The 21,542-nt window shown below is 39.0% G+C and overlaps 1 protein-coding gene across 3 annotated transcripts; it reads right to left on the bottom strand.

Moving 5' to 3' along the window:
• Positions 1-9,571: 9,571 nt before the first annotated feature.
• On the bottom strand, positions 9,572-19,559 carry SUPT4H1 (SPT4 homolog, DSIF elongation factor subunit). Of its 3 annotated transcripts, none has more exons than XM_015817190.1 (5): positions 19,481-19,559; positions 17,184-17,290; positions 13,371-13,426; positions 11,403-11,456; positions 9,572-10,960 (listed from the first exon to the last, which is right to left on the bottom strand). In XM_015817190.1, the coding sequence occupies exons 1-5, from the start codon at positions 19,547-19,549 to the stop codon at positions 10,893-10,895; spliced, it is 354 nt and encodes a 117-aa protein (XP_015672676.1). In that variant the 5' UTR covers positions 19,550-19,559; the 3' UTR covers positions 9,572-10,892. The 3 variants fall into 3 exon arrangements, with proteins under 3 accessions (XP_015672676.1, XP_015672677.1, XP_015672675.1); XM_015817191.1 differs by having other exon boundaries at positions 19,395-19,492; XM_015817189.1 differs by lacking the exon at positions 19,481-19,559 and adding an exon at positions 19,341-19,470.
• Between the last annotated feature and the right edge of the window lie 1,983 nt (positions 19,560-21,542).

Raw genomic sequence — 21,542 nt, 5'->3', positions numbered from 1 at the left:
TGATTATGGTCTGCAGACTCCAAAAATGTTTGTTAATTTTAATTAACCTCACTATCTAAAATTATTATGCCCTTAAAAGAGTGTGTATAGTCTTGCTATTGATTTAAGAAATGAGTAAAAAAGTACACATATTACTATATATTTGTTGTTTTTTAACATTTTGATAACCATATTTGATCAGTATGGTTTCCTTTCTAATACAGCTCATATCTATGCATTTTGGGATGGCATATTACCCATTTAAATTCTTTTTTTCTGAGACGGTTACACCAAGCTTTCAGGGGCATCCAGGGCACACAAAAAAAGTTAAAACCCCTGTTCTAGAGCAAGAAGCAGTCTGAAGGATTATTTATTTGGCATACGGCAAAAATGTTAATAAGCACATCACATTCTCAGTGAGCAAATATGAAACTATTTACTTACAAATTCAAAGATAGACTATTTACACAATCAATACATGATGGAATTGCATACAGAAAGTCTCTGGGGTTTCCCTGATAGGCACTCAGAGGGCACTACTCCACACCGGAACTACATTCCGACGACGAGAGCTTTCCCCATTTATGGAGGAGGCTAGTGCACCTACCATGTTGAGTCCTAATCCTACTAAGGATTAACCAGATCTTACCAGGTAGATTGAATCCTTTTGGTTCAGCTGTAAAGCAGGGAATGTTGTGACACTCTGGAGGAACAATAGAGGATCATTCTTGCATCCAGGCCTGAAGCAGACTGAACTTGTTATCCAATCAGTTTCTGGCAGTCCTGCCTGGAGCAAAGCCTGTTGTTTATAGCATCAGTGATATCTGCTTTGATTGGCAGCTGAATATTACTAATTATTTTCTTATACTCTTGCAATATAGTGTTTTCCCTTCATGGGTGTGGCTGGAGGAATATGGCTCAAAACTGGTAACCAGAAACTGGGAGTAGATCTTAGTGTGCCTTACATGATGCTCATAGTGTGATTCACCAGTGTATTGACCAGTCTGTTATGGCTGCTATTTCTCCAAACCGAGGAATTCTGCTGTTTGAAAGAGAGGCCAAGAGCTGAAGATCTGAAGGAGGTGGTGTCCTGGAGGTGCTCATAGTAAAAATTACTTCCTTTAAATTGTGGCTATTAACAAAACAGTTGCTGAATGTCATATTAATTGATGAACCAATTAGGCATTGTTGAATAAATTAACAGCATTAACAGCACTACACACAACATATGTAGTGATGTGATTAATGTAAGGTATTGAATTTGGACTGGTGATATTCAGATTCAAATCTCCAGTGGACACAGAATTCACAAAGTGAGTTTGGCCCACCTCTCTCTTTTTCTCAGTCTAACTTACTTCATTTGTCTAGCAACGTCTCATGGTCCTGTCTTAGGAGTCATTCTTTGATGAAGAAGATCACCAGGAGAAGACATCTCAACAGCCAGATACTATACAGTACTTGCAAGCTTTAGCAACTATGCTGAGTCAGCAAAAGATCCCACCATCTTTGCTTGGACCAAGCATCTGATCTAGATCATGCAGAGAGTCTTTTCTACCCTGTTCTGAAAGGACCTTCATCTTCTAAAGACATAAAGCACAAGATGGAAAGCTGTAGAATCCTCACCTTTATTGATGATCAGTTGAATCAAATAATGGCCCTCCATATTAACCTGCCAAGTATAACTAGACTTGATCAAGGGTAGCAGTGAGATCAGATACATCTGATAATAGGGGAGCAACTTGAGCATGACAAAGCAGCTGGAACAAAACTGATCTGTGAAGGTCATCCTTGTTGCAAAAACATCCCTTGCATTTGACTTCAGCCCAATGTGATTTCCCAATTTCCTTACTCATTCACATGCTGATCCTCCAGCAGCTTGGTTTTGCATTCTACACTTGAACTGGATTTATAACTATAAGGCTACCTTGAAGGATTTCTCATAAAAACCAGGAGGCCAGGCCACTATCGATTGTGACATTAAAAATACTTAGCTTTATCTAACCTATTCTATACAATTGTAAGTTCCAACTCACCTGTTTCATGATAAAATCAGTCTTTGTCTGCAGTTCCTTTATTCCTTCTTACAGGCCAACTTGAGGTCATTGCCAGAGGACTGAAATGTTCACTTACTGATGTTTAGCCTTTTATAGAAGCTTTGGATGACATCATCTAAAAATTCTAGCTGTGAGCAATAGATTTGCTGCCTTTTGCATTGCAATTTCTGTATTTCCAAAGACTAAAACATTAAATGGGAGATCTGAACATTCAGCCTCTAAATCACAATGACCCAACATCTCTCAGATGAAAAATAGTGATATGCCCATAACAGCAAGTTTCCTCTTAAGAGGGCAGTGCTCAAGTCTTCCCCACAATAAGCTGGCAGAAGATTCTCCTCTGCCAGATGTGTGACTTGGCTTTGCAGCAACAGCTCCTGCCTAATTTTGAATGCTAATTGTCCTCCTGCTTGGTTAACAACAGACTGAAATCTACACACCATTTATGAATTGAAAGGCTGCACAATGCAGGGTGCTTGCAGTTACATACATGCACATTAAAAAGCCATATCCATATCCATCTGTTTAGAAGCATCTTCTAGAGATGCCTGAAGAATGATAATCATTCTTCCCTACTTAACAACAGGGAGCATAAAGGATGAGCAAGCATAAATGAGATCAGCTGGCATCTCCAATGCTGTAGCTCATGTCCAAGTTTTCAATAATGCCCTGTCAACTTTTTTCCCTAGGCCCACTCCAATACATTAAGACATCAGACTAGAAACCAGAAGACCGTAAGACCCTCCTTAGCCATGAAAGCTAACCGGGTGACTTTGGGCTAGTTCTCTCAACCCAACAACGGAGTGGTGGTGGTTGTGGGGAAAATAGGTGGAGGAAAGTGTGTTGGATATGTTTGCTGCCTTGAATTATTGGTAAAAGTAATAATGGCTGGAAATAATAAACAAACTTTTAACAGCTCTCTGGCATATCTTAATATTTCAAGGATGTCCATGGAGCAGAAGGATGATAGAATAAACCCCTCAAAATGGCAGCCACAAGGCAATAATTAAAGCCTTATCCCTTTTTACATGCCATGTAAGGAGACACATTAAAAGGGGATGTGGCTTCAATTGTGTAGTGGCCATCTTGACTGTTTTGACCCCCCTCCCCTGGCATGCCCCTTTTTTATTTCCTTTTAACATGGAGATGAGGGAAAATTTATCTGCTAAATCAGACGTGTCAAACACAAGGCCGGATGTGGCCCGCGAAGTGGTTTCATGTGTCCCGCGAAGCCATCCTGGAAACAGTGAGGGAATGGCCCCTGCTGCCTTGGCCCTGGCCCAGGCCGGCCGGGAGCCAATGTATAATTTTGTGGTGGCCATCTATGCTGAAATGCCTTCAGTCTTAGCTCCACAAGGCCGTCTGGAAACAGTGGGGAACCAGCCCCTGACGTGTCGGCCCCGCCCCCTGGGTGCATGCTGGGGAGGTGTCACCCTTTGTGAGGAATGAAGAAATGGACCATGCCTTGATGCTTGCCCTGGTCTCACCCCCTTCTGCCAGAGACCCTCAGATCTGTCCCACTCCTGCCCAGGCCCCCACAGGCACCCTTGACGCGAATGATGCAGAGCTGGCCATGCCCACTCAGTAGGCCACACCCACTCCATCCACGCCCACCCAGTAGGCCGCACCCCCCCCCCGAGGGCAACCGCAATGCTGATGTGGTCCTCAATGAAATTGAGTTTGACACCCCTGTGCTAAATGGTGAGATAGTTGGTTGTCTACTTGGATATTGGACTGCTTTCCCCTTCCCACAGCCCCTTAAGCATGCATGAAGATTTGCCACAATGGAAGGGGAAACGGCTTGCACATGTTCAGAGGGACATGTTCAGATCTTAAGGCAGCAACTTGGGAATGCTTAAGAGTTAAGCTGCAAATATTACTAGGCTAAGCAGAAATGCCTGTGGTTCAACATTGCACTTAAAATAGGTCAGTACTATTTCCAAATGCATAGGCAGAGGAGGCGCATTTAAAATGTCACACTTCCTTACCTCAGTCCTATTGCAACTTCAGAGGGGGGGGGAAGGACACATTTTAATCCCAAATGCGACGTGCTATGGATTTAGTATTGTTGCTGTCAAAAGGAGAGCACTCATACCCTCAATACAAAGATTGCATTAATAAAAAGAGGACAACATGCACATTATTTTGACAACAGAGCAAGAGCCATCAGACAAGATGAATCATGCCTCTGAAATTCAGCATACAAAGGAGTGCCAGCAAATTTGAAAGAAGATGAGAAAGGCTGGGCTGCACAAGAGGAAAAAAAAAATCTAGGACTTAATTTGGGACTGTCAAACTCCTACCACATACCTGACAGTATTAATAAGACTTAACATTATTTGCCTCCCTTTTTATAACCAATTTCTGCAGCAAAATAGGCCCTCTGACGTCATGCATTCTAAGATATGGAAGGCAGCTCACAGGCAGAATGAAGCCCCCCAAATACCAAGTGAAATAAATGTGTGGATGGACTCGGTTATAGTGGTCATGAGTGCAGCATTGGAGAACCTGAAGGACCAGATTGGGCTGGTTCATTCTGCTAAGAGAGAAGTTCCCTGAAGATGGACTCCAGCACGAGTCCAAAAGCTCGGAAGACTAAAACCTCTGGTCCCAGTAAATGATCCAAACTGGATGCTGCAACATTATCCTGGGACACGTATATTTGCCTTCATTCATGGTTCATCATGGAGAAAATAAGTCTATGTGCCACTGACATGATGCACATGAGCAATGCACAAAGTCTAATAGGTGTTTAGTAAATGACTTGATTGCTGATCTGCTCTTACTGTAAAGAAATGTTTCCTAAATTAGGAAGTTGTTCAGCACACCTAATGTTTCTGCTTTTCAGAAACTTAAATCCATTATTTTACATCTTGAGCTAGATAGAAGACAGAGCTTCTGATTGATCTCCTTTCAAATATGGGATGAATGGTCTTACCCTCCCTCGGTCTTAAGAAGACATACATTCCCAATTACTTCAATCTCTCTTCCTAAAAGTTGTTAATCTGTCCATGCTGCCCTTCTCTGAACTTCTACTTTTTCCAAATCCTTTGTAAAGAAATGAGAAACATAATCATAAATAAATGTGTTAGGCTTCTGCTCAGGTTAACAGACTTTTTAAAATCCCAAAAATAATTTAGGATAAGAACCAAGAATTAGAAAAAACCTCTTCAATTCCAAGTTCTGAAATTGGATAATTTAGTTTAGCACTGTTCACATGTGTACACTTGTATTAGATTAGAAGATGTGTTAATGTTTAAGGGCATAGATCATCAATGTATAGTCTGGGTGTATAATCTAAGTCGCAAGAAGGGAGCGTTGGCAGCAGAGGGATACAGGCCTTATCCATGTTTTTGAGAATCCTCAACATCTCTATTTTAAAAAGAAGAATTAAAGAGAGGATTTAAAACCCTAGGTTTCAGGAAACAGGCGAAGTCCCTGATCAACTAAGGACTTTAGAGAGATTCATGCTGACCTACCTGCCACCTTTTCCTAATTAGAAAGTCGTGATTTTTCAGCTCAAGCCATCACCCAGAGAGCTTAAACAAATTAAGATCTGGAAGTCCAAAAGCCAAATGTGAATTGACACCCATGGAGCAGACACGAGCACAGCATGAAAGCGCCAACATGACAGATCCCCTAAGGCAGGTGCTGTCAGAGGAAAACAAGGGTTAAAACGGAATAGCAGCGGTTCAGAAGCAAACCCTTCTCCTACACTGCAAATTAAAAGACATCTCTGGCCCAGAAAGAGAAAGTATACCCAGTAATTATATTTTTTTCCCATGTCATCTCAAAGGAAAGGGAGGGGACAGCAAAGCAAAAAGGAGCGGGGCAAGATGACTCCCACTGTGAGCAAATATAACTCCATTAAAGGACGCACAGATGAGCCAAAAATCCAGATTCTGAAGAGGCTGAGCCCTGTTATTAGCAGAGACATAAAACTGTACAGACCAATCTTGCTCTATTATACAGTCATGATAACCAGCAGTTTTCTTCTCCTCCTTCTGAAACTGAGGAAACATCTTCTTGTGCCAGCCTCTCCCCCAACACCAGATTTAGTCCCATTCTGTCAATTTTTCCAAAGAGTTATTCTTCAGACAAATTGAGTCCTGAGTTCCCTTATGTAATTTCCGTCCACATTCTGTTGGGTTGGGAAGAATAAAAAAGGTGTTGCTATTTATATTGCATTTGTCCTTGGTAACTACCAACCTAATGATCAAAATCCTGACTGTGAAAGAAACCTGCTCCCTAGATTTCTGGCATGCTAGCTGGATGTCAGAAGAGACAGCTTTAATTTAATGTCTTGTTTTTCCACTACAACTAGTGCTTGAGGCAGCCAACAATAGCCCAGCATAAAATAATCAAGTTGCATTGAAAGATGATCACAACTGTATCAGAAAAAATATAAAATTCGTTGTTCTCCTCCATATACTACTCACAAAGTCTTAAAGCTGCAAGTAAACACAGAATTGTCAGGATTTTTAATTCAAAGTATTTCCTGTGTACAGGTAGTCCTCGACTTACACCAATTCATTTAGTGACTGTTCAGAGTTACAACGGCACTGAAAAAAGTGACTTATGACCATTTTTCACATTTAGGACCATTGCAACATCCCCAGTCACACGATCAAAATTAAGACACTTGGCAACTGATTCATATTTATGACGGTTGCAGTGTCCTCGGGCCATGTGATCACATTTTGCAACCTTCTGACAAGTAAAGAAAATGGGGAAGCCAGATTCACTTTACAACCGTATTGCTAACTTAATAACTGTAGGAGTTTACTTAACAACTGTGGCAAGCAAGGTCAAAAAATGGGACAAAACTCACTTAACAACTGCCTCAGTAACAGAATAACAGAGTTGGAAGGGACCTTGGAGGTCATCCAACCCCCAGTTCAAGCAGGAGACCCTATCACTTAGCCACAAAAATATTGGGCTCAATTGTCATAAGTCGAGGACTATCTGTATACTTCAGAGAACATCCCCAATTTTTATTCATTTTAAACAAAAATAAGAACTCATGTCTAAGATAAATTAATCGTCTGATGTTTAAAATAAATCTGACATGTTTCAAATACTGAGTCCCACACACTTTCTTCTTTTAATGCTTTCTTCTACAAAGACTGGTATCCAACAATGCTGTATGTTCTTTTGATGTTTTTCTCCAATGTAAAGCAGTTGTCTTTCTGCCAAAACACCAACATGTTTTTTCAGCAAGAACGTATGTCGTTTCTTTCTCCCACACACGTTCCACATTTTCCTTGTATAATTAACTGTAGTTGATGTTTCTTGTTGGATAGCTTGTCGTAAATATTCTAATTTCCTTTTTTTTTGTTGGTATTCACAAGTATATTTTTTCTCTCCTTTCATAGATGTTCGAGCCATGATATTTTAAGTATTCTGTAATCTGCATTTCAAAAGCAACCCTACTAATAATTGTCATTTGAGTTATGACTCAGCTTCCGTTCCATATGAAAGAATTCGCCATACATAACAACTTCTAACTAGCAAGGCTCCAGTCATAAGTCCCAGAGCAAACATGTTTACTCATTCTTGAAAAGCTACTCTCACCTGTTCACCCTGCTTTTTGTCCATGCTGCAATCCCATCTATCATTCAATATGCAGCCCAGATACTTATATTATTGCATCTTCTGCACTTGTTTTCCTGTTGGCATATTTGCTAACTGAACAGTGCTATTGGTGTGACACAATTATTTATTATTACATTATAGATGTTTATATTTTCTTGGCAATTTTCTAAAAATTATTTGAAAATAGCTTCAAAATATATATATTAAATAAAAGGAGAAATAATACATACCTATTGGACAGAAAAGATCTCCTTTCCAATCTCCTATCCCCCAATTAATCAAAGCCCTACCAAAATAGATGCTATTATGATGCAATATGGCAATATTGCCCTGAACATGGCAGTCCCTCCTTCCCCAATAAACAGTAATATGGCTCATAGTATCTATCTATGTGTACATATTCTGGAAAAGTGGCTGTCCCAGTGATCTCCTTCCACAGATATCATATAGATAGTCAGTCATACCGGTACATAACTTTTAGAAATTAGTGCAAGTTGTAGAAATCATCAATATATCTCATTGATTTACTGTACTGAAGATTAGAATGATCTCTTGGAGACATGCAGCTATCAAGCTATGCTAAAAAAAAAACCCAGGCTGGCACTGCCTCCAAGTGGCAAGAAAAAAAATCTAAAGAGAACCAAGATCTTTACATCTCATAATTTTACAGCTCTGTTCCCACCAATTGTGTCTATTCATGCATCTCTTCCATTGTCCCTAAACATTTATTATATTTCCATATTTGAAATACAGAGAAAGGGCCTATCATTTGGCAATGCTTTCATATGCCACGTGACAATATGAGCACTAAAGGAAGGCAAGGTGTTTGAATATTTGCCACCTTATTTCTAAAAATAATAAAGGCAGGATAGAAACAAATAAATATGGATTGAAACCAAAAGGGACTAACAAACGACTATGAAGGGCTGCTGTATGTTAAGGTGGTTTGAACTTATAATGTGAAAACTGTAAGGAAAATGAAAGCAGTGAAGATGGAAGAAGTGGCTGGATGGAGGTGGTAAGATCATCAAAAAAGTTGATTACAGAGGAAAAAGCAATGCATGGAAATGATGAAGGCGAGAGTGCAGATAGAAAAATAGAGGTACAGTAAATGTTCTTCATTTGATTTGTATCCCATCTTTTACTATTATTTTTACAAATATCTCAAGGCGACAAAACATATCCAACATGTCTTCCTCCTATTTTCTTCACAACAACCTTGTGAGGTGGGCTGGACTTGGAGAGACTGGCCCGAGGTCACCCAGCTGACTTTCATGGCTAAAGCAGGACTTGAACTCGGTCTTCCGCTTTCTGGCCTTAATCACCAAACTTATCTTGGACCTTCAAGTTTTGGGGTTACTGTTCTTACTCTGTCTCTGTGTTTTATAATGTTGTTCATTCTCAAAAGAATTAGGATGGTGGATGTGAATGTATAAACGCAGAAGAGAAAGACTTGTGGCTTTGAGGTTTTATCACTCATATCCTCTTGCTATTGTTCAGTGACTTCATGACACAATGAACAGGATTTTTCCAGATTGTCAATAGCTGCTTCCCTGAAGCTTTAAGCTTGCACTGGTTTATCTCCACCAGTGATGATATTAGGCATCTTGTCTCCTGTCTTCAATTTTTCAAAGCACTGGAGTCTTCTCCAGTGATTTGTGCCTTCATGTTCAAGGTAGCTAACCTTTTGCTTCGTAATTGTTTCCAGTGAGTAGTCTGATTCTGATCTAATATAAAATAACATTTCAGTTGGATATTCCACATATTTGGAGGGTGATAACAAAAAAGCCATTTTTTTAAAAAAAATATTCATTAGTATATGTCTGTAGAAAGTTATCACTGTACATTAAAAAAACGTCTGGCTGTAGAATAATGTGCCAGTGAGCAAATTTCAAAGAACAAACAAGATAAAAACACCGAAATGAAGGGCAAAAATTATTTTTAATTTCATGTAATGCAAATTACGTTGCAATTAATATTATTGTCCCCAATATATTTCTTTCCTTCTTTTACACCAGATATTACAATTCAACAGCAACTTGTGATTCTGGAGTCATACTTAGAGCTTTCAGAGACTGTGTGCAGCACTAATAAGACGTTTTAGACCCATGTTTTAAGATATAGGCAAGCAACCTGTAACCCTCAGCCATGTAATGCCCATCACGGAAAATATTACCTTCTTGTATTATTTATTTATTTACTAGGTTTTTATCCCATCTTTATTACTTTATAGGTAGCTCAAGGCAGGGAACATACCTAATACTTCTTCCTCCTATTTTCCCCATGACATCTCCTGTGATTATCATCATGCCACACAAATGGCAGCAGATAACCTGCAATCTATCTCTGCCAGCCTGCTGGTCCACTGCTGAAACTGCTAGTGTCCTGTTGCTCAGAGCAACTGGATGGTCCATAGTGGACTGCTAGGGATATGAGAGGAGATATATAAATGGAACCCTAACCAGAATGAGCATATGGACAAATGATCCCCATCAGAAGCTCTCCTGTCATAATTGTTCCAGCAATAATTGAAGGGAAAAGAGGTTTGGTTGCCAAGATCCCAGTGAATTGAGAACTGATCACGAATCTGACCAATTTTTGCTGTATTTACACAGGTCTGTTACAAACTAAGTTGCTTAGTTGCTCTTACAAGGAGATAGACCAATTTTTAAACGGCTTAGCGTGTTGTCTGATCTCAAGCCATTTGGTTAATTTACAGTTCAGTGCATACAAAAAAAATGAGTTGATTCAAAGATTTTCTTGTGTAAAAAGTTGCCTTATGCAAAAATATAGCAAAGTGAGGAAAACATTTAACTAATATGGAAGTCTTGAATCAAAAATACTAGTACATATTCTACGAAAGATAAGAGAAAATCTTATCTCTATCTTTTATGGAATATGTAGTACTCCTCTCAGAGAAAATCCTAGAAATTGAGCCCAGGCAGGCTAGAACACCTCATCTACTACAGGAAGACAAAAAACTTTTAACAGCAAAAGCCAGAGTGCAGATTTCTGATGCTATAATCAAATTTATTAAAAACAGCTAATAGAAATCAGAAACACTTGGGAATTAGTGGCACCTCTTTCTTAAGTCTTTCCGGAAACAACCCTTCATATCTAGCTCAAAGCCAGAAAAATGAAGCCACTAGTAGGCAGCCCCTAATAACAACCTGACCCATGTAGAGATCATCCTCCATATCTTTAGAATAGTCCATATGGGAAAAGGAAGCTGGAAAGACACAATATTTGAGGAACCAGATATTCTTAGGTCTTTATGGCTGTATCCCGAGATTTGTAGACCACTCCACGGCTCTTCAACTCCCGTACAATGCCTGCAATAACAACAAACCTATCTATTAATTTAATGGACTTGGATGAAGTACAGATGATCCTTGCTTACCACCCACTTGTTCAGTGACCATTCAAAGTTACAATGGTGCTAAACAAGAAGACCCATGATTGGTCTTTAAAGCTACGGCCATTGCAGTGCCTTGCTCAACAGTAAACAGGCACAAATTTCTAATGCAATTGTTGGATTTTTAGAAATGAGAAAAGATCTCCAAATCCTAGTCCTCCAGAAGAGGATTCTGTAGATCAGGGGACCCCAACCCCCAGGCCGCACAAATAGTAGGCCAGTGCACACGCTTGTGCAGCTGAACTTGTGTGAATGGCAGGCTGGCGTGCCCCACACGCATGTGTTGGCCCGCCGCTTGCGCAGTCCAGTTCCCCTCTCCACACCTGGGCCGCCAAGCCGTAAAAGCTGCTGTAGATTACCTTGGGGCAGACGGCCAGTCACTGACACAGCATACACGCCTGGCTTGAAATTACCTAAGAAAGCAGGAACAAATATGAATTATGACTGCTGAGGATTGCATGTGAAATAATATTTTTATTTGTTTGTATCCCTTCTTCTTATTCTTCTTCTTGTGCCATATCCGTTATCGGACGTTGGCGCTCATGTTGGCGATCCTGTTTTTATCAGCAGCCGCATAAAAAAGTGCTGCTGAGTTTTGTCCAAACCAATCCCTTAGATTTCAAGTTTGTATCCCTCCTTTATTATTTTTACAAATAATTCAAGGCAGCGAATATATCCAACACACCTTCCTCCTTCTATTTTCCCCACAACAACCCTGTCAGATGGGTTGGATTATGAGAGAGCGACTAGCCCAGTCACCCAGCTAAGTTCCATGGCTAAACAGGACTTGAACTCAGGGTCTTCCATTTAATAATATGGCTTAAGTAATATAACTTTCAGGAAGGGTATCCATGTCAGTTGTCAGAAAGTTTGTTTAAAATATAGTTATGTTGTTGTAAAATGCACTGTATAGTTTTGATACTTGTACAGCACAGTACTGATTGAAGATAATTAACACTCTAATGTTTATACAAATGTAGACAACTGAGGAAAAAATAATAATAATATACCAATACTGATTACAAACTGAAATATCAATAATAATCATAAAACTATTTGCCTATAACATCCATAATTAATTATAACATTTAAAAACTGCTTCAAAATGTTCAAAGTATTTGCTGACCAGTAAAACACTAAAATTTTTGGTCTTAAGCTGTTTACTTAGCATTAAGGTTATCACTCTATTGTTACTTAATGTTTTTTGTGCATGTTGATAAAGGAAAAAGGCAAAGCAAGCTTGAAAACAAATGAAACACCAGAACGTTTAAAAAAGAGACTATTCAATTTCTAACTTACCCCTTTTTATGCATCTGCTAATTTACCCTATTTGTAAACATTTGGTATTCTTAAAAATCAGACTACAAATGCTTATATTTGCCATGCTGCTTGATGTATGTGTGGAAACCATTTATGCTCAACTTCTGTTGTGTATATATACTGTTAATTTTTCCACTGCTGTATATTTTCCAAGTTTAAGTTCCCACTTAGCTATTATCAGGATTACCGGTATATTTTTCTTCAAGTATTCAGCAATATTTATTCTTGCTTTGTGAGCATGTCATTTAATTACATTCCTTGTACAAAGTTAAATGTTAAATAAAGCCATTAAAAAAGTTCAAAATTGAACAAGGGTGCTAAAACCCAGATTTAGTTTAAAAATGTTTTAGGATTGTTTCAAGTATAAACACAATTCCAAGAGACTGAAAATAATTAGGACCAATTAAAGCTAGTATCTGAATCCTCCTGAGTTCTGCAGAACAAATACAAACGCAAATAATGCATCTACCATCACTTTTTCAAATAATGTCATCACTATATTTGCCAATGAACATTTTTGTTTCAAATGTTCAATTAATGCTTTTAAATGCCATGCTTTGAGTTGACAGTGTCAAGTTCAAAGAAATCAATTTGACTAACACTAGGAGTGTCCTCCAAAAGTGTAACTATGAATCTCCCTGGGTTTTGAAATTTTTTCCTCACAGATGAAGCATATTCCACGGGCTGATGCTTCACTCCTGAGTCATAATGATGTTTTGTTAACCGTTATGTTATTGTGAAGAAATTCTTATAACACAAAATTGCTAGCAAATTTCAGCTCCTGAAGTTTTCATCTCTGCTATCAGCCTGGGAGGAACCCCTCTTGCAGAAAGTTTCCAATACTGAAAAGTATCAATAATATGACCTACATGTTCCTGTAGACAAAAATTTCCCTTTCAGTAATCCACTACTTGTCCTTAATTTATTCATCAATCTTTCTCAAACTTGAAAGCAGACCAAAATACAACTTAATTGTATAATTAAATATAAGGTGGATGAAAACTTACTGATCCGTTGCCACTTGGAGACCCAACTGTCCTCGGGACTCATCATTGCAATAATGCTGCAAGAAGACAAAATAAAGTCAGAAAACTGAAAAAAAGGCAAAAATCAGACAAAACTGAATTTCTGTATTTTGGGGACACCCTCTGTTTCTGGGATCCCTTGCGTTATTTGTCTCTAGTGATGACAAAACCTACTGCAGAATTAGCTTGAATATCTTCTTCATGAAGCTCTAACTAAAGTGGTGTTGAAATCAAGAAGAAATGAATCAGTAGAAGGAAGAGCCATTAAGTGCACAAAAACAGAAAGATATAACAAAAGAAACACCAAGTGAAAGGAAAAGAGAAAGAGAAGGAAGAGGAGGAGAAGGAGAAAAAAGGAAAAGGAGAACAAGAAGGAACTATATATAGAAGATGTGAATGACAGCTAAATAGAACCTGGGGCAGGCTTAGAAAAATTAAGAGATTTGCTTAGCCAAAACAGCAGCAATAAGATTTCAGCCTCTCTGGGAAATATTGTTAGTTCAAAATTTATAAAATAAAAATGGAGGATGGACAACAAAAGATGGAATTTGAGGCACTATAAGAACTAAAATGGAGGACTGGAAGGGTGAATGGAGGTGACAAAAGACTGGAAATAAGGATAAACAGTAAGCAGAAGATCCTGGATGCTGGATCAGGACTTCTGACCAATTGCCAGTCCCAGGCTACTGTTTGGTTAACTGAGGAGCTATTGGAAGGAAGTAACTAAAACATTCCCAAACAGACACAACTGAGTATTGGTAAGAGTTCCAACTAAGTTTACATTGAGATTATTGAAATGACATTTTTCTCTGTATCTATTGTGTCTGCAAATTCCTGTGCAGCAGATGAATTATAAATTATCTGGGAGTCCTTTACAGAAAAAAATGGGTGCAACTGAACACCTGCAGAGATGCAGGATGAATGAGCCAACCAAATTTCCAGGTTTCGTGGCAAACAACATCTCTTGTATCTGCTGTCCGCTGTAGTAAACAAAATAATGCCTTCTGGTGTAATCTGAGATTCTTTTGCTCTTATGGAGCCAAAAGTGATGGTTGGGTCTTCTGTAGTAGTCTGAACTCTGCCAACTGTCTGATCCATGTTCTCTTGGAGCCCTCAGATAGTTAGACAGTGCATGGCTCTATGAGACAATCAATGGCTGAGAGAGCTTGTAGTGATACTTGCTTTAAAAGAGGTCGGGGTATACTCTTTCTTTGAGAGGCCTTCCCTACCTCAACTATCTCTGACAACTTTCATCCAGTTTTCTACTTTCTCTTCCCAGTAAAGATTATAAGGAGATATTGGTGAAGCAGCTACAAAAGGTTCTGGACAAAACCAATTACTTGAAAACCCTCCTTTATGCCCGGATATCCAGACCACCCCCTTTTCTGTATTTTGGGAGAACTACAAAATATGGCTCTTCCAAAAGGTATATGTGGATGAGTAAAATGGTAGTTTGGTGTACAATGGTACCGCAGTATTCGACTGCTTCACAACTCATCGAATTTGGTACTCAACACTTTTTGGTACAAAAATGTTGTCCTGCCCCTAGTCGTTGTTCGTTTGGTACTGTGATAAGAAAAGGAAGACGGCCATGGCGAACAGACAGGAAGTTGGCCATGCTGGGAAGGTCATTACAAAAGGAAGAGGGAGCGGCCGTAGAGAGCAGAAAGGAAGTTGGCCATGCTGGAAATGTTGCTCACATAGGAAAAGAGACAGACAGGAAGTCCTTCCTGGCCAAAACAAAGGGTCATGTGATAAGTCATGTGGTTTGTTTGGCATTCATCATTTTTAGTACTTGTCACGCCTTCTGGAATCAATTAATGCTGAGTACCAAGTACCACTGCAGTTGTTAAGACATCAAGCTAGAAACAGGAGACCAAGACTGATGCCTTAAAAATTGAAGTGGTACTTCCGGGAGGATTTTAATGAAATTAATACATGCAGCATGCTGACTCTGTAAACTGCTTAGAGAGGGCTGTGAAGCACTGTGAAGCAGTATATAAGTTTAAGTGCTATTGCTATTTAAGTTAGTAATAACAAAAGTAATATAACATATCTAATTATACTATGGGAGTCCCAAATCAGTAAATATTAATAGACATAATAGGAACCATATTTTGGGTATATAACAGTATGAGCCAGAAGCAAGTACAATAGCAGAGAAGTTGCCCAAAACAAAAAACAGGAAGGGAAAGGAATAAGCGATAAGGAGCACAGACTACACTAGAATTAGAAACAAAGTTTCTTTGTTAAAATTGTTATCTTGTACAATTCCCAAAGAAAAAAAGAAAGTTATTCAAATTACTATGTATAATCAAGGTCAACTTGATAAATGAACTATTGTTTATTCCTAAAAGAGTAAATAGCATGTATCAGTTTTTGTCTTCTTCTCTAAGAGAACACACTGTAGCTACAGATCAATAAAATTTCAAACAATTTGTCATCTGTTTCTTATATTCAGGGGGGAAGGTTTTTGCTACAATATTCTCTTCCAGTTAACAGTTTTCCTAGATTTTTGGTAAAGATCACTTTCAACTTTTTAAACAGAGAATTTCTTTTCAAGAGATTCACAGCTTTACTAAAATGTATGAATCTTATCAAGGATTTGCTTTCTTATGGGTAATATCATGCTCCATAATAGTTGTATTAATTCAAAATCTATGTAAAAAAACACCCCTATTTAATTCTCATGAATCCAGTCATGTTTTTTCCTGTAGGCCAAGGGTGGATAACTTACAAACTGCAGACCCTACAACTCTTTTTTGAAGTTCTGAACCCTCTTTCCTTCACATAAGATCATGTTGCTGAAATTTGTTGACAAACTGCCAGTGGTATCATTTTCTGAATTCATTTTTCCAAGTAAGAAGGTGATAAGTCTTCATTCAGCAACTGACAATTGGGACCAGCAACTTAATTGTTAAATGAAGTAGTCACTAAATGAAACCACAACTTTGGCCATAGTCTTACTTCAGCTTTCTTTCGCTCTGCAGACCTGCAAAGGTCATAAGGAGGATGAGGATTGTTAGCAAAGTTACTTTTTCATCATCATTGTTAACTGTAAGGCAGTTGCTAAATGAGGACTCCTTGTTATAATAATAAAACATGAAACACTGAATGTGAAAGATTATCTGTCCCATTGCTGACTCTGCACAATTGCAAATTCATTCAGGGATAATAACTATAAGAAGGGTACTTCATTTTGCATCTGAGTTTGATTTCTAGAAATATAGTCAAAATGCAGCTTGGGGAAGAGCAATTCTGCATTTCCTATCTGCTGTATTTAAGTCACAACAAAGTTAAAATTATACAAATGAGATTCAAGGGATATTATGTTTGCAACATGTATAATCAGTGACAAGATGGATAACTTGCAGGAGCAATTTGTATTACTGGCACATAATCTAAGATCATTCCTATAGTAACTTTCCATTCCTGAAGAGTTCAACAATACCCTATTTAATTTTGCATTCTAAAGATTAGACATGGCCTTTACATTTTTTAAAGGGGGCTAATAGTTATAAAATGGATGGGTCAGATCGTGCAGTACTTATCTTTTACAATATTATAATACCAGGATAGAAGGTTAGTAAACAAACTTTTTTAAAAAAAATATCAGTGGCATATTTTCTAAAAAGGAAAAGCTCTGCTAAACATTATTATCTAACCAATTTATTAAACAATAATTATAACTAGCAATAGCAAAAAAAATGCTGGATACCAGGCCTATATCTCACCCTCAAGGCTTATTTGAAAACAACTGTGATAATTATGTGGGGAGCTGACACAAGCACTTACCCATCGAAAGAAGAACTAGTACAATCGTAAACCATCTCACGGTTCCCCTTCATCTGGAGATAGGAGTCACAGTTGTCACAACCATCAAACTCAAACTGATCAATAGTCTGGTGAAGAAAAAAAAAGTTATAACAGAAAAATCAGAAGTATTGCTACTAGAGGACAAGTACATTTAAATTAGGAGCATCCTCTAAGGTTCCAGTGTATCTTTTTTTACAGTCCTGACTTCAATAATGGGAAATACATTTGCTGCAATTAGTTGCAAAAATTGCTTTCCGCAAAAAAAAAAAAAAAAAAGAATTTGTCATATTTATATTAAAAGCACACCTGCCAACTTTTCCTTGCATTTAGCCCTTCAATATGCTTTTCCTTTGCAACTTCCTTCTCATTTTATAACTAAGTATGGATCAACAATACAATAAGTTGCGCCAGTGATTTTTTTCAGTACAGTTGTTATTCATTTCCTAACTTTCCTCTCAGATATTAGTACACAACTTTCTCCCATTTTCATTTTGAATAACCATGGTTGTTGGAAGAGACTAAAAATAATATGACTAGTCAATTAGCACAGCAAATAAGTAAAAATCTGAAGTCAAAGCTTGTGTTCATTGCAAAAATTTAAAGCTTTTTAAATTAAAAGGAAAAAAGATTTACTATTACAGGGGACATGTATTAAAATTGGCTTTTAAAATTAAACATGATACAAAGAAATCAAAGTTGTTTTCTTCTTCACATTTAATACTGGGATTTAAGCCATCCACTGAAGTTTGAGATGGACAAAAGGAAATACAGCTTATAAGGATAAAAACAGCCCATGGAGGTAGTGATGTGTGACAAGTTTTTATGAAACCTCAGAAGTGAATTATGTCTGAATAGTAGTATTCTGAGTATCTCTACCACTCTTTAACATGTGGTTTATTAATTTGATTTACATGTGTCATCCAAGTAGGTAGCAGCACTTAATCAACATTAGCTGAACTGGAAAAAGCTGAACTGGTTAACACTTGGCTGGGAGACCAGCAGGAAACCCCAGTGCTATAGACTAGTTTAAAAATTAAAAAAAATAAGAAAGCGAAGGCAAAACACTTCTACATTATCACTAAGGAAAGGTCAACCTATGGGAGTTTTTACCTTTATCTATTCAGATCTATGTTCAAATCAGTTGAAGAAGGGAAAATTATACTTTCTACATAAATAGTTGCTATTGAACATTTATTAGAGGAAGGCTTTATGAAGATTTCCAAACACAAATCTGACTTTGTTACTCTGGAATTCATGGTGCTTTCTTATCATTTCAGATTACAATCCAATTTGTTACATATTATCCGAAATGGTGAATATCAGTAAAAACACAACTACCCATATTTGCAAACAATGTAGTAGAGGAACAAGAGCAAAGCACTTAAAAAGCTAAACACATTCAACAGTATTCACAGCAAGCAAACTAAAATTCTAAGCAAATAATTTTAGAAAGTATTTACTGAATGGGAGAAAGGGGAAGGGTACTGCTGTATGTCAAACTATCTGAGAGACAAGCTCTGAAGTGGGGGAAGGCTGCCAGATATGGAGCTACGTCGGACGCATTATACGATGACGAAAAGGCTCTAAATACTGGGAAGGGTGGAAGGCAAGAGAAGAGGAAGACCACAGCAAGGTGGATGGACTCAGTTACAGTGGTGATGGATGCACCGTTTAAGTAGAATAGAATATCTTTATTGTCATTGTGTAACTCACAACGAAATTAAGTACTCACAACGAAATTGAGTAAAGACCAGATTAGGGACAGATCGTCATGGAGAAAATGTACCACGGGGTGGCCAGAAGTCAAAAACCACTTAATGGCACATAATCAACTGCTGGAACGGAGAGAAAAGGAACAAGAAACCCCTGGTCTATTGGGTGGGATGACTTTCACCGACAATGTCACTTAAGGGATAGCCTCCTTCTCACAATCGGATATTTCAAGAGACAACACCATAGAGACAAACAAGGTGCCGGGCTAGGAAAGCCATCGTCGGCAAAAACAACAACAACAACAACGTGGTCTCCCAGGACTTACACGTCCCCGACCCAACCTAGAAATATATTGGGCGCAGTACTATTCCGACTAGAATTTTTTAAAAAAGGAATTTCCGCTTCGCTAAATGGAAGGCACACCTTGACCAATGAGCACAGCAAGCAAGCCCTCAAGTGCCGCAGATCTTTAGGTACCGTTTCCAACGCCATGACCACCACCAACCGGCAGCATACACCTAAGGGAAGAAAGCAGACAGCCAAACATACGTCACTTCCCTCACCAAAAGGCTTCCACTAGAGTACTCTGTGCCGCTCTGGGAGTTCTCTCGTTTTACTCCTGAGAGACGCATGCGCACAATTCTGTGTGCGTGTGTGAGATGAACTGGTGTCATTCAGCAATGGCGCGTTGCGTTATTCGATGCTGTTTTGTGCGCAAGCGCCCGAATAAGCTCCGCCTCTATAAACTGAGCGATGGTTTTACCGATTGTAGTCACGCGACGTTTCGATAGGGGAAAAAGAGCTTGCCGCCAAAATCGAACTTCCACTTTGGTATAGTAGTGTGATTCTTTTTGCCTCTGACAAGTGTACACTATAAATTGTTTTGGAAAGAGTCATTTAAATATTTTTAATTCTATTTCGTGTGTCACTTAAATTGTTCGAAATTAACTTTGGCATATTTGATGGCAATTGGTGCTATCAAGGTACGTGTCTATCCCAGGGGTAGGCAACCTTGGCTCTTTTAGACTCGTGGACTTCAACTCCCAGAATTCCTGAGTCGTGCTGAGCTGGCTCAGGAATTCTAGGAGTTGAAGTCCACGAGTCATAAAAGAGCCAAGGTTGCCTACCCCTGGACTCTATCCTGTTAAAAAAAAATCACAAGAAGCCCTGCTGATGAGAATCCTTCCTCCCAAAATGAGAATGATAGGAATGAGAGACTTTGAGAGTCTTCTAATCTAGTTCAACCCCCATCCCAAGGCATACCATCTTGGACCATGGTTGTTCAAGTCTTTTCTTTAAAACATAACGCCCCATAACTCCTGGAGGCCAGCTGTTCCACTGCTATCAGAACTGTCTTATTTTCAGACTGGATCTTCCTCTGACAAGCTCCTACCCATTGCTTCTTGTCCTACCTTTAGGTGGTACGGAGAATAAATCAATGTCCTCTTCCCTGTGGCAGTCCTTCAAGTATTGGATGTGGAGCAGTTGGCATGTCTTCTCTTGTACCATGGGTACGGAAGCCGTTTTCACATTAGAAATTGTGTCCTTCATTCCTTCCAACATACACCACTAATGTTTGCTGCATTTGCACGTCATTTTCCCATCATTTTTTCCCATCCTTAATATTATTAACACTTGAGTATTTTTTTCATTTTGATATGTGATTTGCAATTGTTCATTGCATTCCTTTCAATCGCTCAGGGTAACATCTCTGGGATTTATAAAATGGCACAGGTTGACTACGTATATTACTTATTCAGGGTGATCTGTTATTTCTATATGTGCATGTTGAATTTATCTATATCTCACAGGCAGTTTCATTGGAATGCAAATATTGAAATATCCATGATCCAATAAAATTCAAAAATAATAAAACAAAGTAGATAATTTTAAAAAGCATATCAAACCTCAAATGCTCTCTGGAAAAATCTGTCTTCCAGAAGGCAAGTAAGGTCAGGCTAAAATAACTGCAAGTCATTCCAGAGAATTGGGACTGATATAGAAAAGAGACATCCCTGTGCTTCAGTATCCCTACCTCCCAAAAGTGGCAAACCACCAGTTGTTTTTCATGGTAAGATCAAATGGGCTTGGCCAATTCTAGTGGATGATTACAATTTTGAAGAAAAGTTGGTGCCAAGCCATTTTTCGAGTATAGAACAGTGATGGCGAACCTTTTAGAAACTGAGTGCCCAAAAACTGGCCCCGCCACCACCCTGCCTGCCTGTAGGGCCACTCACTGCCTCTAGGGCTTGCCGCAGATCGCCCGGGCAACCCAGCAGCGCCATGGCGCCCACACCCTCTGCCCGCGCCCTGCAGCATCAACTATGCACGATGGGGCGTGAGGCCAGATTCTTGTCTACGCTGGCTGGCTGCCATGTTCTTGGCTGTGCTGCTCCGCATAGGCCACGCTCGGGGGCGACTCTCCTCCAGGGGGGCTGCTGGTGAGGAGGAGTCACGGGGGGAGGCAAGGCTGGGGCAATGGCACGTGTGCCCACAGAAAGGGCTCCGAGTGCCGCCTCTGGCACGCATGCCATAGGTTCGCCACCAGTGGCATAGAATAACCCAAAGCACATATTCCAGTATTCCCTGAGGATGGGCTCCAGCACGAGTCCAAAAGCTCTGGTC

Source organism: Protobothrops mucrosquamatus, unplaced genomic scaffold, assembly GCF_001527695.2.
Source record: "Protobothrops mucrosquamatus isolate PMUCROS unplaced genomic scaffold, P.Mucros_1.0 scaffold562, whole genome shotgun sequence".
Classification (NCBI taxonomy): domain Eukaryota; kingdom Metazoa; phylum Chordata; class Lepidosauria; order Squamata; family Viperidae; genus Protobothrops; species Protobothrops mucrosquamatus.
Note: the sequence above shows the minus strand (reverse complement) of the source record. Positions and strands in the feature narration are given on the sequence as shown.